Below are 18,144 nucleotides of genomic sequence, written 5' to 3'. Positions count from 1 at the left end.
GAGATTCAGTCTCTGGAGCCGAACAAGGTTTCTTTCCATGGCAGAAACAATGTTTTACTAAGAGGAAGGAACCTGGAATCTGTCACTAAAATCCGTATTCAAGGGGATCTGTACTGCATTCCTAAAGAGTGAGACTCTGTGCGTTTGTTTAGTGGTATATATGAATGTGTGTAGATTCAGATAAATGATACTGTATATCTTTACCTTCAGATCTCCAGTGTTTGATCGCTCCAGTGACACTCTAAGGTTCCACATTCCTCCCAGTGGAACTAAAGGAACAGTGAAAGTGTGTGTTGTTACTCCTGACGACCGTTGTCATGGCAACAGCATCATCACTTACAGTTCTCAGCCCAGCTGCACTGGAATACAGCCCACAGTCACCTGGAGCAGGTCAGACCATTTCAGACCACTGTCTGGTCAGCTTCTACATCTTATCAACACCTTAAGATGACAATGCACATTTTAATGAGTGAATCTAATGTCATACAGAACATTTTAATCATGAAATTTGCAAGAACACTGTTAATGTGGAAAAATAAGATTTGCAATGATCTGCAGAGATACTTTTAGAACAGATGAAAAACAGAAATGCATATAAATTCCTGCATGTTTTGTCATGTTTCTGAGATCTGCAGTTTAGTCTTGCTTAAACTGTTAGAGGTTTAGTAAGAGCAACCTGGTTTCTGACAGCCAGGCTTTTCTTAATATTTTTGGTGGGTTTCACTTCCATTGTTTGTAGAAATGTGTGGTATTGTGTGTCTGTGTGTGCATGCAAAAGCCACATATGCAAAAATAAGTGGGGGAATTCAAATGTAAATAAATAAATAAATAACTAGATGATTGAATGAATAAAAAATTAATGGATTATCATGTATTACTGGCTGAAGTTGTTTTAATCTCTTCATTCAGCGGTGGAAGGAAGATTCATATTCAGGGCAGCAATCTGGAATTAGTGGAGTCAGTTACTGTCCTTCCCTTTGCGCTGGAAGCACAATACAACACAAGCTTAGGGGTAAGATGTGTTTATTACGCCTGCAGTTGCTCACAGAACTTTATCTGATACATAGAGGTCAGCTATTTATAACTTCAGAGTCTTCAAACGTCCATCACCTTACTGACCACCAAGCTGTTATGATGCCTAAACATTTCAAGCAATTGAATTGAGTTTTTTATTATTTTTTATAAATTTTAAACAAAATATTACAGACTTCTAATATTTAAAATATAATTAAATATTGATTTTAATCATTTTAATATTGATTGTCAGTTAACATGAAAATAATTATCAGCTTGTCTCTGTCAGAATTTTAATATCGACTGAAGACTTTAATTGTATTCACAGCTTACATGCAGCTTTAAATGTCACATGTATTAGTGTCATATTTTCATTGTCTCTCTTTCTCAGGACATGTGGTTTCACTCACCCCCCTATGATGGCGGTGGTCAGTTTAGCTTCTTGTTGAATGTTGGGAACTCCACTGTGGACTGTGTGGATTATTTCTCCTACAAGCCTGATCCAGAATTCACTGGATTCACCACCTTACAGGTGGCCAACGATCTACAGGTGAACATTCAGGTGAGTTTAGTGATAAAGAGTTTAACTTTAGTCTACAGTCTGCATTTTTGGCATTCATGCCGACCCCTGGTCGGCTCTCAGTAAATATTATGTTTCTGCACGAGCATGTGAAAATCACAGCCTCCAAACCATCCCACACTCTCTGTTGCTCAGAAAAAGAAGGATGATTTGAATTTGAATATCAGTGAGGTGAATGTAACGGGTGTACATGGAGATCAGCAGTATCGGTGTGTTTTGGAGAAGATTGAGTCCAATGCGGTTATCTGTACAATCAAAGGAGAATCAGGAGCCGTCACTGCTGTGGACTCACTCACTGTGAGTTTAAATATTAATTTTTTATGCAAATTGTCTTAAATAATTATTGTCAATTATTTCTGACCCTTATATTTTACATACAAAATTCCTTATTTTACTATAATTTTCAGATAATTATTGGGGGGTTTTCTAAAGACCTTGAGCCTCAAAATGGTTCAATATATTTTCTCATCCTTGCTGCATTGATTCTGCTCATAATTCTGGGTGCTGTTGGTAAGTGATTTCAGATTTGCATCACATATTTTCACAATAGTCCTGCAGGTATTAATGTATGTGTTTGCTCCTCTGTCTAGTTGGATTCATTGTGCACCGTAAGAGCCAGAGACAAATGAATGAGAGAATGAACAAGCAACTAGAAATGCTGGAAAGCAACATCAGAAGGGACATACGACAAGGTTGGTCATCTTTGAAATACTGGTCTTTGTGATGTTTGCAAGCATCACTATTGCTCATACTGAAGATTAGTGTTATGAACACACAACTAACCCTAAATATTCAACTTTGGTGTGTAACTCCTCCCGCACATTTGTGCACAGGACATAAATTATGCCTCAAATCATGCGACTTACTTTTCTAAGCAATATGCATGGCAGTCAATAAAACAACAACTTACTTACATTGAAGAAGGATCACGAGCAATATTGGGGTCCAGAATGTCATGGAGACTTTGGGTGTTTTTTTTTTGTTTTTTTTTGAGCTTGTAAGTGACTACATAACCACCACAGGTTATGTAGGTTATTTAAGTAGTATTAAATATATTTATTTATAATATAAATTATATTAATATAAATATAGACATGTAAATACATGAAAATATTTTCAAAATATATACTGTATGTGTGTGTATTTATATAAACATAATAAATATACACAGAACACACACATACATTATGCAAACAAAAACTTTTGTTCTGGATGCGTTTAATCGCGATTAATCGTTTGACAGCACGAGTACTAACTAAAAGTCTTCTATCAATCTGAGAGGAAGCCAGGGAGGACCAGGAAGCAGGAGATGAAGTTACGATGATACAAATGAGCAGGGTTTATTGAGTAATCTTAGTTGTGTATATTTTAATGCTCAGACTTTATCTGAGCAGCACAAATCCAACAATTGTTATATCAAACTGCTTCAGAACGACATCTCAAAAAACCTTGAAATGGAGACATTCCCTCTTATCTCTTATTCATGAAGACAAATATTCCATGAAACCCAACAATCATTTAGATAAAAGATTAAACAACAATAGCAAGCATTGCAAGGGCGAGAAAATAAGAAGTAATATAAAAATATAATAAAAATGGCATAAATTTAAAAAAAAGTATTACGTTTTATAGACGATCAAATGCTAAATAATATAAAAGATTAATATTAAAACAAAATGAATTAAATGAAGAAAATAAAACACAAAAAGTTTTAGAGTATTTTATTGGCTTGAAAGTTTTGCATAAAATATTTTATTTTTCAAAACATCAATATTCAAAAATAAAATAAAACGAGCATAATACAAGAAATTGCAACATACTGTAAATATTACACAAAATAAATGAATGAATGAAGCTGTGGTTGGTTTCTATTTGCAGACAGATGCGTAACTGCCAGTAACACTACTTTTATACTCGTATTTCTTCTGTTCTTTATAACTTGTCTTTCTGTCTGTTCCTCTTCCTCTTAGATGTACAGTGGCATCTCTGTTGACTCTGGCCCTCCATGGAGACCTGCTTTATCTCACAGAGGTCATGGAGGACCTTTTGCAGAGTCTGATGGACCAGTCCAGCAATGCAAATCCCAAACTTCTCCTGCGCCGCACAGAGTCCATAGTGGAGAAGCTTCTTACCAACTGGATGTCCATCTGTCTGTACGGCTTCCTCAGGGTCCGTCCATACATCCACTCTGTTGTGGATTTAGAAAGCACATGTTCTCTTCAACTACTCATGTGTCCTCACAAATGTATAATGTTTCCTCCATAGGAATCAGTAGGACAGCCTCTCTTCCTGTTGGTGTCAGCTTTGACTCAGCAAATCTCGAAAGGGCCGGTGGATTCGGTGACTGAGAAAGCTCTGTACACTCTTAGCGAGGACTGGCTTCTCTGCCAAGCGCAGGACTTTGAGGCCTTGGTTAGTATTTCCTCTTTTACTGTCTCTTTTATGCAATGAGGAAGTGTTTGCAAAAACGAACAGTTATGGAAAGTACTAACTTTAGAAATACCTTTCTGTAATTTGCAAGCCACATTCACATTTTAAAAAATTCCCCATTTTAATCAAAAACACCAAATATTTTCCTTCCCAAATGAACTGTTCAAAAGTTCGATGCAATTTTTAAAATTGTTTTTGAAAGAAGTTTGATCTAAAACACAGTAAAAACGGTAATTTTGTAAAATATTATTACAATTTAAAATAACTGATTTCTATTTTAATATATTTTAAAATGTAATTTATTCCTGTGATTATATATCTTTGTTAAAACCGTGACATTTGATACAGAACTCTTTGATGAACGGAAAGTTCAAAAGAGCAGAAGTTTCTTGCTAGCTGTGTACATTTTAAACCTCTTGCATTAGATGCTCAGAAGCTTCTGCTTTTTCTGTTGCCATCATGTCCATTCTTAAACCACAGGAAGGCATCATGTAGCTTCGTTGCGCAACATTTCTTGCACAAGTGCTTCAGGCATCATTTTCCGACTGTTGTGTTTCTTTCTTACATATGTAAAGGATAGTTCATGCAAAAATGAAAATTCCGTCGTCATTTACTAATAGTTGTTCCAAACGTGTTTGAATTCTTTCCTCTGTGGAACATCAACGAAGATATTTTGAAGAATGTTGGTAACCAAAAGTCTGTTGGTCCCCATTGATTTCCATAGTATGGAAAAAATATTGAAGTCTATTTGGGCCAGAAACTGGTTGATTACCCACATTTTTCAAAATATCTTCTTTTCTGTTTGGCAGAAGAAAGAAATTCATACAGATTTGGAACAAATTGAGGGTGGGCAAATGATGACAGAATTTTCATTTTTGGGTGAACTGACGTAATCTTTAATGTTGGGCTATAGAGAATTATCATTTTTTTGTTTTCCATCATTTTTTGTTCCTGATTCCTTCCTGACGTGCAATTCTCATATTGAGTGTGGTTGGATGGTTGGTTTCTAGCAGTTTTTTGCTCATAAACACACTTGTGTGGACAAGAAAACCGGAAAGATTAATGATAGTTTGTGGACAGAATCATGTGACAAGGCCATCTTCCCCCCAAAATCACCAGCAGGCTCTCACGGTTAGACTAGTGTGACCGTTGTGCTTCTGCATTTTGCTTTCTGCAGTGATATCAGTCCTGCACAAGCCTTCCTCTCACAAAACTGGACTGTACCTGTATTGCCAAGCCAGTAAATGCCATTTCTCCAAAGGAAGATATTTGTGTCAGAAGATGGTCTTACTCATGGTTTAAAATTGTATTCTGCTGCTTTACAGGAAATTACAGTGGCAAAAAAAGAAGAAGTATTTAAACTGCATAGTCTTATGCAATTGTGCATTTTTTTAAAAACGGCCATTCTAAGTAATTTAAGTCGATAAAGTATTTTTACAAATCTGACTTTAATGTTATATATGAAGAGTTCATTTGCAAAAACAGATAACTCCGTTTTTAACAATTTTCATAAATTAGGTTTTTTCATTGTGCGTTCCAGTTAATCTCAATCAAACTGCAGTTGGGTTATTTTGATTAGGTTAAAAAATAACTAAAAAATACAGCTAACTAACACAATAAAAACATGATAACAATAAAAAACATGATTTTTTTAATTTTCAAAAAGTTAGTTAGCTGTATTTTTTAGTTATTTTTTAACCTAATCAAAATAACCCAACTGAAGTTTGATTGAGATTAACTGGAATGCACAATGAAAAAACATAATTTATGAAAATTGTTAAAAACGGAGTTTAACCAATTGTTTATCTATATCTATCTATATATAAATATATATATATATATAGATAGATAGATAGATAGATAAACAATTGGTTTGCCAGTTTAAAATGTTTTGATCTATCTGACATTAAAAAATAAAAAAGTATGTAAGAAAATGGTCTATAAATAATGTTTTCTTTTACTGAAGTTTATGAAATATTGTCTGTATGAACTGCCCCAGTGATATGAAAGACATTATGAGTGGAATTTATAAAAAATTTTCTCCATCGTAATAGATTGCAACTTTTTTTAAAAACCTATCTCTGAAATTGAACATTCAGTATTTTTTGAAGAAGATTACAGGTCATATTTTTATTTTGAGCTCTTTAGGTGCTTGTTCCTTCAACTGTTTGCTTATTCATGCATTCTTATAAAAAAAACATAGATAAATTATGTGCCACATATAAAATGAGTAGTTTTTCTTTAGTCATTAAATTGTTTGGTTTATGTTTTCGCCCCCTATAGAAACTGAAGGTGGTGTTTGCTGTGGGGACTGGAGGAGAGGTCAGTGAACCCTTAGAGGTCAACGCACTGACCTGTGACACAATACAACAGGTCAAGGAGAAAATCTTGCAGACCTTCCAGCGCAAGTTTGGGTTCCTCTTCCAGCAGATCAGGGATATAGAAATTGGTTAGTAGACTCCCTGTTTCTCACTCTCTTACTGTTGATGATCATAATATTTCATAAAACTTCCTTATAGAGCCTACGTCTGTTGTTAACACACAGTTTCAGGTTGCCAGTTGCAATATCCACTAAACTAATTCCTGTTTGTATTCTCTGTTTTATGTTGTGCACTCACAGAATATGAAAAGGAAAGAAAGTTTGTCATGCTACAGGAAGTCGATGAGTCCTCAGAGATTCGGGGGCATGTTACCATGTTGAACACTCTAAAACATTATCAGGTGAGTGCATGAGAACAAAAAAATGGAGCAAACATCTTTTTTGAGAAGTGGACTGTATTCTAAGCAAACAGACAACTGATAAAACAAAAATCCCACATGGGCCATATATAGAGACGAGAATAAGATAAAGGCTTAGGGTTTTGAGGTAAGGTTTGTTCACACCAAGAACGACAACTATAAAGATAACTTTAATGATCACCAATAACATTCTGTTTATTATGAGCACATACTGCAGTTGTTTGCTGCTTTAAAGGGGTCATGAACTGAGAAATCAACATATAAGAGGTCATTGCGCTATAAAAACATCCTGTAAGTTTCAGAACTCAAAACGTTCTTGTTAGTCTAAAAACAGCTTATTGAAGTCAATTTGCCAAAATGACAGCTTGTGGAATGTGCCACTTTATGACGTTATAGTGTGGCTGAACACCGCCTCCGCAGAAGAAGATTAACGCCTGTTTAGCCCCGCCCACCGATTCACATATGTACTGTAGTAGGTTAATAACGAGAGAGGTGAACGCAGGTCTATGCAGGAAACTAAATGATAAAGATAGCTGTGTAGTGCCAAGTTGTGGAAAAACAGTCTTTGCACTGTCCTATTATTTATTCGTTTTTAACCTAAATGACAGCAGCATTCATCTGTGTAGGATGTAGGCTGTCAACCATACACAACTGTTAGCCAATCATAGCAGTGGGCGTTTACTTTTATTATGTTTATTATTATTATGTTTTTTTAATGTACAAATCTTGATAGCATTATAAGGCTGTTCATGACCCCTTTAAAATACCTTAAGACACCTTAAAAACACCTTATAGCAAGTTGTGATTCCATTGATATCATTCCTCTGTGCCACTACTCTCATAGAATTAGAATGATTATTATAAGTTTATAGTTGTTATTATCGTTATTATAGTTATCATCCTTGGTGTGAATGGGCCTTTGAGCTATTAAAGTCCCCATCAAATCAAAATAGTTTTTTGGCTTTTAGTATGAATATATTAGCCTTAAGGTTTTGTCTAAGCTAGTGTGAGCCAAAACAATGAAAAATTCACATTTAGAAGATACTGTATAAGCATTCAAACCTTACAGTCTCTCACTTCCACCAATATGGATCAACATGCAATTAATCAACAAAAATCATCTGATTTTCTAATCAAATGCTTTCTGAAGCGCCCCACCCCCTACACTATAAATAGACACTGTAGCTGCTGGTGAAATCAGTCACTTGTTCACAGAACTACTATTTTTTATATAGTGAATGGCACGTAGTGCACTACATAGGGGATAGGGATTGATTTAGACAGTGTAAATGTGCTTTCCATTGGGGTGAATGAAGTCTGGTTTCGCGTTGTGTCCCACGAACTGCCGCAGCCAATAGTCTGCTTCGAGCCAGAGACACAAAGCACAGAGCGGATCATATGTATGAGTCGGTGCAGACCACAAAACATATCGGACCCATTTGAATTCTACACAAAATGCTATATTTTAAAGTGACTGGATGAGACAATTTTCTACGCATCCTCAACATCATAATAATCATTGTTTTGCTTTAGTAATAGTTTCATATTGTATCTAAAGGAGTTATTACACTGTGGGTGTCAAATGTGGTTTTACCAAGCTTAAAGGGTTAGTTCACCCAAAAATGAAAATTAGCCCATAAATTACTCACCCTCAAGTCATCCTAGGTATATATGACTTTCTTCTTTCAGACGAATCCAGTCGGACTTATATTAAAAATCGTCCCTAAAAAGGCCTCCTGTAGCGAATCGGCACGTTTTTGTAAGAAAAATATCCATATTCAAAAGGTAATAATCACTTTAATGTAGCTTGCTTTAACAGTTGTACACGGAAGCAGCTCCGAGCAGATGATGTATGAGGTCGGCTTTGCTCATGCGCCACTCAGAAGTGACGAACGCGGAAGCGCAGTGGAGAGATCAAAACAAAACAACGGTAACTAATTAGAAGTACAAAACGAGGATTTGTAAAGAAGAATGTCAGAGGATTTTGATATGAGCCAAGAGGAGACTGGTTTTCCTTTGCTATAGTAAGTAAACTTTGCTTCCTTTGCTCCTGTTAACAAACGTTGGTTTTCACGAGACTCACTGGCGTGTGCGCAGATTACTCTGACTGGATTCGTCTGAAAGAAGAAAGTCATATACACCTAGGATGACTTGAGGGTGAGTAATTTATGGGCTAATTTTCATTTTTGGGTGAACTAACCCTTTAACCAATGGCACTGGCCTAGCTGTGATGTAAATTAAATGCTATTGGCTATTTTAAAAAAAGGGGCAGGGATGCTCGAGTCGAATTACATCAACTCATTGAGTAGTGCTGCATATTTCAAGGCACTTCAGTGGATCCTTAAGAAACCACCTAGAACACCCCAGCAGCCACATAGCAACACCTTAACAACAGTGACAAAAGGAAATTACCAATCACATTTTCTTTAGAAAATGTAAAAAATATAGTTCATATCTCTATAAAATAAAACAATAGTCATGTGTGAATAGAAATGTAACAGATAAAAGACTACAAAAGAAGTTTGTCTTACTGTCTTGCTCAGTATTTTTATGTTCTCTGTTAGCTTTATTCAAGGTGCTTGAGATTGACCTTTCACTTGCAAAACTTGTATCACAAGGCCAAATAAACCCAGATTATGCTAAACTGTTGCAAACCCATAATACACCCATAGACTACTGCAGCACAGTATTTATTTTCTCAGCTTTTCCAGAGTTTGTGTTTTTAAATATGTATTTCCATCAAGGTTGGAGATGGATCATGCATTAAAGTTATCACAACAAAAGTACATGCACCATTGAGGTCTCAGAGCAGTGTAAAGGGTGAGTCACATTCCTGCCATCATCCACAAACTGAAACAATGCCATGCCCGATATCACAATCAATACATTTTGGGTGGTTTATTTTGCTGTTGCAGTTGTTGCTACTTTATTATTGTACTTAAAATAGGTTTGCATTTTGAGTGTTAATATCTGTATAACTGACAACTTAGAAGTTCATTACAAACAGCCATTCAGCTCACCACAATACTGTAGCTTTGCAAACACCCCACCCCCCTCTACAAAACATTCAGTATTGCAACATATAATGTGGGTGTTCTGAAATTGTTTTTTTCCTTCATGTAACAGTGCATCCAGATGTGTTCTGTACTCTATTACATCAGCTAAGAGAAATTCAAATAAAGGGAAAGTTCAGCCAAAATATGACAATTCTGTCATCATTTACTCACCCTCATCTTTTTCAAAACCTATAGGACTTTCTTTCTCCTTGTAACACACAAGAAGTAGTTTATCAGAATGTACAAGCTTAATTTTCCATACAATAAAAAGGAATGGTGACCAGAGCTATAAAGAAAGAAATTATGAAAGTCTGAAATTTCAGTGTATTCCTCACAAAAGCTATCATATGATCAGATATATAAATATAGTGATTTTATGATGCTTTATGGTGCTTTTTGGAGCTTTACAGACACTGGTCCCCCATCTAATTTCTCTATATGGAAGAGATCAGCGTTAACAGTCTGCTAAACATCACTTTTTGTTTTCCACACACAAAATAAAGTCATGTGGGTTTGAAAAGACTTGAAGATGAGTAGATAATTAGAATATTACCATTTTTGGGTGAACTATCCCTTCTATTGAACTTGTCAAGCTGAACTAGAGCTATTAACAAAGAGTTCAAATTAAGGCAACCTTCTCACACTGAAGCACAAGGATGAAATTTGGCCTTGTGTAAAGGAAGTGGTGGTATCGGTTGTCTTTGTCTCTTTATACCACGTGTTATATCTGTCGGTGGAGTCTCTTTTCCTGTATATGTACCACAGACAGTTTCTGGTAGCCTTTTAGAACTTTCATGAAGTTGTTGATATATTTACATTTTATAATAGTTAACAGATCAGTAATTGTTGTACATTTAAATATGAATATAAATTAATCCATGACATTTCAGTTTGAGTGTATATTAGTGATCAATGGTCTTGTTTGTAGTCTAATAATTTTGATTAATGTCAGACAGGGTCCAAGATGTCGAAATGTGTGTATGAACACATGCATTGTTCACATCCGGTTATGTTTGCATGTGTGTTTGCGGTATATGTTGGAGTGCATCTGCATTGTGCAAATTTGGGTGCTGACATGTGGCCATTTTAAGTTCTACTCAAACCCACTGTTACCACAGTAGAGATTCTGTACTGTAACACATCCTATCTGCTGCGTCAAGAACAACAATAATGATTGTTGGGCCAGTATCAGCTTGACATTGCTTATTTACTCATCATTATGGTGTTTTGTTGACAGATGATGAGAACTTTGCTGTCAAGTACTTCCATCTGGTGAGTTGCCATAGGGCATGTATTCTTCTGTCCAGTGTTTGTTTTGCTGTGTTCTTCTCATTGCACTGACACACCTAATGATCTGTCAAGTGACTGTGTTGTGTTTTCCTCCACGGGTCATTATTGAGAGTTCATGTGTTATATCTAGATGCTACTGCATTCGCACTGAAGTGAAGTGAATGTGGGTGTGTGATACTTTCGGTTTTGTCAGCTTCTTCCTGTTTAAATGAGAGGAAGCGTTTTTAAGTAAATCTGAACATAATCTTTGTGTTGTTGATATTGTTCAAAGATACACCAAGCATTTTGCCTCTTGAGGCATAATAACTTCAACATTTCTATTAGAACCGCTGTCAGTATATATAAGAAGACATTGTTGTCAAATAACTTTGATTATATATAACAATAAATATGATATCAAAGACAATTTCAAATACACATAGTAACTGGACTTTTTGATTGGTCTAGGTCGATCCAGATATCGACACAGACCTGAGCAAGCATCCAGAGAAAAAAGCACTAAAATTCAAAGAGATGTACCTCACCAAGCTGCTCTCCACTAAGGTGAGAATAATTGACACACAGAAGCATTTTATTATATACTGTATATTGTATAGACAGATGCAGATACAGATAGATAGATAGACAGACAGACGGACGGACGGACGGACGGACGGACAGAGATAGATAGATAGACGGATTGTCGAAGAAGCCAAAACTCTTCCCATTCTATATCACTAAATATGTTATTCCAAAAACTCACACAAGCAGGTAAAGAAATCTGAGATCTATTAATAATTGAACGGATGTCTTTGTTTGACATGGCATTGAGAAGACTTTGGTCAACAAATAAGTTAGTGTTATCAAAAAGAGGAGAGTCTAACGAACCTTTAGGGCCAGATTTTACTAAAGGTATAATACAAGAGGGAATTGCACCAAACACAATGGCATATTCTCTTGGGGGGACAGGAAAAGAAAATTCTTGCATAAATTGTTCATAAGTAAAAAGGACACCACGATCATCTAAAAGTTGACTGACTAAAAGTATATTTTTATCAAACCAATTGTGAAAAAAAAAAATATATATATTTTTTATATTTTAAATATTTAATCATTTATATCTAATATTTTTATTATTCCAAAAAAAAAGTAGCTATGTGGTGAAAAATTATAATTATTTATGTGATTATAATTTTAATTTATAGTTGGTATAAGTGACCAACTTATTAAAGCCTGTTTATGAAAACAAGATAAATTTAAAGGTATTTTAGTTGGAGCGCAATATAAAATGTAAACCTCCAGCAGAATTAAATATATGATTTGGAATAAAATTCCAACAGGATGTGGGGTTGTTTAAAAATGTTTTTATCCATTTAACTTTAAACGAATTATTAAGAGTAGAAAAATCCACTAACTCAAAACCCCCCATAGCCCGATCAGCTAACATATCACTTTAAGTGAGTTTTAGAATTCCAAACAAAGTCAACTATAATTTTGTCCAGCATTCTACAAATTTCCACAGAAACATCCAGTACCATGTGTATATTTCTATAACAAACGCCATGACATGGTGTGACGTAAATTTCAAGACAGATTCCTATTGGCTGAACGGATTTGGGCGAGCCTCATTTTCATGGGGTGCTCCTGCGCATGCGCGTTTGTCCACAGACGCGTCACTGCGCATTCAACATGGACCCGACGGTGAAGCGGTAGCGACGGACGCCTCTACGAGTCATGTTTATATTCTCCCATTACGACGCTTCATTATTCAGAGGAAAACACTCCGGTTGACCGGAGGAAACCTAAAATGTACAGCTTCCAAAATCTGCCGCGCGTCCTTGGATAAGGAATTGATGAGATACCGGTCATGGCTGGATTGATCAAGAAACAGATCCTTAAACATCTCTCCAGGTCAGAGCTGATCCCTTCCTGACGGGCTTTACATACATGTCGATGCTCGATTAACACGAATCGTGGTTTAAAGGCTGAGATGAGTCCTGCTGATGTGGCTGTGCTGGATGACACATGCTGATGGGTCATAACTGGGCTTTGACAGCTTGCCAGACAAAATGCTGTTGCACTGGGTTGATGTCAAAACGCTTTGGGTGTCATGTCTCCAGCCAAACGAGTCTGTCTGCTCTCATCTTAATGTTGTTTTTTGTGGATCAGTGTGATAGAGAGTGTGCTTTATGGCTTGGAATCTTTTATTTTTAGATTTCCTCTGCCTTGGAAACCACCCCTCATCACATTCAGACAGGTTAGATCCTTGGTAAGATTTAAGTGGATTCATGACATTGCATGACTGACTGTGACCCCATTTCTAGCCCTGTGGTGTATCAGGTTGACACTTAAAGGTCAGTTAATCAACAAACAGTCTAGTTGGATGCCATGTAAACTAAGAATTTATACAAATATTTACAACTATCGGACATAAATGTAAGGTTTAGAGTCTGAATTTGGCATCTTAAAGTTGGCATGTAAAAATAAAATCTGTTTTCCACATGCATGTTTTAGTGAGAATGATTCATCCATGCATGTTATTTTTTATTTAAATTAAAAAAAAAAAATTAAATTAAAATGTCATAACCGGACTTTTCTCTGGTTATGTATGCAGAACTTCTCCAGTCATTTACTTAAACATATTTTAACACATCGCTGCAAGCTCACATTCATTTGCCTCCATCAACAACAACCAATGCTTAGACCCGCCCTACATTTTTTATTTTCTGATATGCCATTATACTTGGATGCACATCAAAACACAGAAGAAAAAATCTGTTGCTATTTAAGTTTCATCACAGCTTTAAATCATAATATTGGCTGGGTGACGTGTCCCCTTGCGTGTCTATGGTGATTTCATTTCACCAGGCCTAGATGGAGAGAATTGGACTTTTTTTTTGTGCTAATGTCAGATTATTTTGGATATATTGGATTTAAACATGGTTAGTATTTAGGTATTTAAAGATGAAAAATCAACCACTCAATATATATTTTCTCATTTACACACCCCCATGTTGTTCCAAATTTGTGTGGCTTTCACAAATGGAAGATACTTTGAAAAACATGGGCTTCTAAATTAACATTTAATTTTTAATACACAAAACATGGATCTGCAGGAGATATGTAGAACTTTATGAATGACAAGCATTCCAGTTCTCTTGAAATCTGTGAGACTTTTAAGGCCACGAATGATAACTATAAAGATATCTATATTAGCATGCACACACTAATGCATGGTAACTTTCTGTTTATTTTAAGTGCACACTACAGTTTTGTCATCTGCTGCTTTAAATGCTTGAGCCCATCAAATTTGGATAGATTATGAGTGGTTGTCAATGGTTTTATCATTCATCAGCTAAAAAAAGTTGTCCTGGAAGCAATTCCAACAATAATATCGCTCTTTGGTGTCAATAACATTATATTTGTGGTTTGAACTTTCAGCCCTGTAGATGGAGGACTCTCCAGTTGAGCAGGTTGGAGGAGTCACATCAGCTCATTTCTGTTCAGTTTGTTGTGGAAACTTGAATTAAAACTGGGTAGATTGTAAGGATACGGCCTGGTTTCAACAGAAACTATGTTTTGCCTTTCCGGCCGAGTGCACGTTGTGCCAAATGGTTTCACTATTGTGTGCAACTGTTGTGTCAGTTCTTGAGATCAACCTACCTGCATTATTTATTCCCTCAGTGGAGCGCATCCAGATGAAATACTACACCTGTTCATTCAAAATGACAAAAGAGGCCATTTGGTAAAATGGTGAAGTGTGTCTCATGGTGTTCCTCATTTGATAAGCAATAGCTCAGATCCAAGAAGTCGAGCGGTCAGCATGATAAAATAAAGATGGTGTGGGATGGCGTCTCATAAGGGTCATAACTTTAAACTGTGCCCTTCAGGTTGGTGTTGGTTGTGCACTCTGCATTTTCTGGAGGAATAGTGGCGCTCAAGGCCCCCTAAAATGGATAGTGCACACTGTGGACCTTGACTTATTGTTAATGACGTTGTGTTGAATTAATTTACCGCCGAGGGACTTTTACCCAGACTTTGACCTACACAAAATCAAGTATTCGTCTTGCGGCGGCGCTTTTTCAGTCTGTAATAATCTCATATTTATTGTTATAGCTTATCAAACATTTTGAGTAACTTCCAGTCGCCTGTATGCGCCCGTATTGTGTTCGATTTCAAACCATAGAGAGTGTAAAACAATATGGGGAACAAGTCAACATAGCACTTCACAGGAAGGGGAAAGGGAAATTTACCCACCAGTCTTTGTGCACCACCTTAGTGCTACACAAAGTTTTTCTAATTAAAGCACTGAAGCTATTTTGAATATAGTGCTTTATATTATATTATATTATATTATATTATATTATTTATCTAAATATATAGTATATTTATATTTAAAATATTTTTAAACATAATATTTCTTATGTAGGCCTGTATAGTTTAGTTGTTGTGTCTGATTTAGTGAAAATCAGAAGAGGTCCAATTGAAGCTGTAAGCAGTTGTCAAAGGAATGAAACGTGCTTGGCCTGTATTTCTAGTCTCTGGCCCCCATTTTAGAAGATAAATCAGATAACGCTGACCTGACCTGTCTGTCTGTTAGTGTGTGTTCATGGCTAATCATTGTAAAATCAGGCTAGAAACTCTTGTGGTGGTCAATGAGGCTGTATTTACCCTCTTATAACTAGTTTTCTGGATAGCGCATCATGAACTCCAAGCCAGAATGAGAAAATATTTGCATCAGAGAATCTTAATTCAGAGAATTCTTAAGATCAGGGTTTATCTAAAGGAATAGTTCATTTAGTAATGTTATCATTTACTCGCCATCATGTTGTTCTAAACCTGTATGACCCAAAAGAGCTGCTCTGTTCTATATAATTGAAGTGAACGGGAACCAGGGACAGTCAAGCTTCAAAAAGTAAAAAAAAAAAAACTTAAATGTATTTTAAAAGACAAATGTCATATTCCAAGTTTTCTGAAGCCATACAAGATGTCTCTGTGAGGAATAGATTGAAATTGAAGTCATTATTTTTTTTTCTCTGACAGATGTAATCACCATTCACTTTCACTGAATGGAAAAGAGCAGCGCGAGCATCTTACTAAACTTCTTGTTTTGTGCTCCACAGAAGAATGGGTAATTTAATTTAAGAAATTAAGAAGAGTCAAGTCACACAAACATTAAAGTAACATAAGACTCAACAGCACATTTGTTCCTTTGCCAAAAGTGTTTTAAAGTGGAAGAATGTGTATAAAATCGATATTTACAAAGAAGAAATGTAGTGATCTGACTGACACAATTGAACAGCCGCATCCCCAGGTGCATTTTCTGCAGCAACTGTCACTAACGGTGACTGTGTTTTAGCATTGATCAGCTGGATTGCAAGATAATTGACAAGCAACATGTGGCACTTTAGCAGCTTTTGGTCGATTATGTTGGTAGCAGTCTCTTCCTGTTGCGCCGGGAACAGAACCAGGACACTGTGTTTGTTCCACATAATGAAGCCGAGCTTTCACGTGAACTGAAGTGAAACTTAAAGCACCTCATTGGATTTTTTCAGCCTTTTTCATCATTTAGCCGAAAGGAAGTTGGCTGATCTCACCTGCGCACTCAAGGCCTCAGAAAATGCTTGTGTACTTTCCCCTTGATTCACCCTTTGGTAGTTAGACTTGGGTGTTTTAGCTTCACAGTCTTATAAGGAAATGCAAATCTAGACCTACATATTTTCAAAAATGTCTGAGTTGGTGGGTTGTCAAATGTCGACTGTGTTGAACAAGCCTTAAGAGCCAATATGATTAGGCTGATTTTGCATCATAGACTGTATTGAATACGATGCAATAAATGACGTCTTCCTTTAGAATTAACTAAAACTTTTAAAATTGTTTTCATGAACTGATTTAAAACTCAAATGCAATATGAATAAAAGATTAAAAACTTAAATGAAAATTACATAAGTTGCTTTGGCAGCTAGTTGAAATAAAGTATGTTTAAGGTGAAGTACTAAAATGACTAAAGCTAAAATGGAAATAACATGAATTAAGGTTAAATAGAAATATATATATAAAAATAATTAAAATGTCAAAAGCACATAAAGTTACTAAAATAAAAATTGAAACTGGAAATATATTTAAAAAAGCCATTCAAAACATTAAATAATACTGTAATAGAATGCAAATAATACTAAAATAAGGTTGCATGCAAAACAAACATAAAACACAATCAGTTTGGTCTGATATATAAAGAAATTAGTCTTATAAGCTGTCTCTTTTCAGTTAATCAAAAACCATACAGCGACTGACTCCTTGGAGTCGTTTCTTTTAATTAATAGTTCAAAAAGCTGAGTTAATGGTTTGAATTAGTCTGAAACACTGCCCTATATAATTTACAGTATTAGCAGAGAGGTGAATTTTTACAGTGAACATTATAATTTGTATATATACCCAAATGAATCACTGCTTCTTTTATAAAGACGCTATGTTATGTCCTCCGAGAAGTTAATGAAATGTTTTATTGGGCATAAGCCTAGGTCTTTGTTTAAATAGCAAGCTATTTAGTTTTGGTCCATATCTTGGGTTGATCAGTGCTTGTAGCTCATAAAAAGAGCAATAATTTCTTCTGTCTGCAGGAAAGCCCTCAGTGAAGTAACCGTCTATTCTCTTTTACCACTTCTATGCTGTTTATCCTTGCTGTTGTCAATGTTATCGTCATGACGACCTTCCTCCGGTTCTGTCCCTCAGCTGTTGTTTTCTAATGACTCGCATTGGACGCAATTTTTTTTTTCCTGCCCAGAATTTGTCCACGCACCTCTATTGATTGGGGCTTGTCTAAAACCTTGTGCTGAGATATGCTGTAGATGCTCAGGAGATTTCAGGACGGCTCTATGAGGCCGAGTACTCTCTCTCTCGTGGCTCTTGTGTTTGTGGGATGTTTGTTTATGTGTGTATCGTTGTGACATTTGCAGAGGGTCTATGAGGGCATCTGTCATCCTGTGAATAACTGCTGCGTTTGGGCTATTCAGAGCTCTCCTTCTGTGTCCTTGGTGTAAAGCATTAGATTAATAA

The 18,144-nt window shown here is 35.9% G+C and overlaps 2 protein-coding genes across 5 annotated transcripts in view; both read left to right on the top strand.

Moving 5' to 3' along the window:
- Positions 1-11,733, top strand: part of LOC107725519 (plexin-C1-like) — an 18,822-nt gene extending 7,089 nt beyond the window's left edge. The window contains exons 10-23 of the mRNA XM_016534796.1: positions 4-128; positions 211-390; positions 910-1,012; positions 1,406-1,576; positions 1,730-1,891; positions 2,002-2,104; positions 2,185-2,286; positions 3,543-3,763; positions 3,860-4,006; positions 6,308-6,473; positions 6,645-6,745; positions 9,508-9,583; positions 11,057-11,091; positions 11,557-11,733. Of these exons, the coding sequence (XP_016390282.1) occupies positions 4-128; positions 211-390; positions 910-1,012; positions 1,406-1,576; positions 1,730-1,891; positions 2,002-2,104; positions 2,185-2,286; positions 3,543-3,763; positions 3,860-4,006; positions 6,308-6,473; positions 6,645-6,745; positions 9,508-9,583; positions 11,057-11,091; positions 11,557-11,733 (1,869 nt within the window). The remainder of the gene's footprint in view (positions 1-3; positions 129-210; positions 391-909; positions 1,013-1,405; positions 1,577-1,729; positions 1,892-2,001; positions 2,105-2,184; positions 2,287-3,542; positions 3,764-3,859; positions 4,007-6,307; positions 6,474-6,644; positions 6,746-9,507; positions 9,584-11,056; positions 11,092-11,556) is intronic.
- A 1,027-nt stretch (positions 11,734-12,760) lies between these two features.
- The window catches only part of bltp3b (bridge-like lipid transfer protein family member 3B), a 28,304-nt gene continuing 22,920 nt past the window's right edge, over positions 12,761-18,144 (top strand). For all 4 annotated transcript variants that reach the window (XM_016534925.1, XM_016534924.1, XM_016534922.1 and 1 more), the window contains exon 1: positions 12,761-12,999. In XM_016534925.1, coding sequence (XP_016390411.1) covers positions 12,956-12,999 — 44 coding nt within the window. In that variant the 5' untranslated portion in view covers positions 12,761-12,955. The remainder of the gene's footprint in view (positions 13,000-18,144) is intronic.

This window comes from Sinocyclocheilus rhinocerous, unplaced genomic scaffold, assembly GCF_001515625.1.
Source record: "Sinocyclocheilus rhinocerous isolate Xijiao unplaced genomic scaffold, SAMN03320098_v1.1 scaffold153, whole genome shotgun sequence".
Taxonomy (NCBI): Eukaryota; Metazoa; Chordata; class Actinopteri; order Cypriniformes; family Cyprinidae; genus Sinocyclocheilus; species Sinocyclocheilus rhinocerous.
This window is presented reverse-complemented; position numbering and strand designations above follow the sequence as displayed.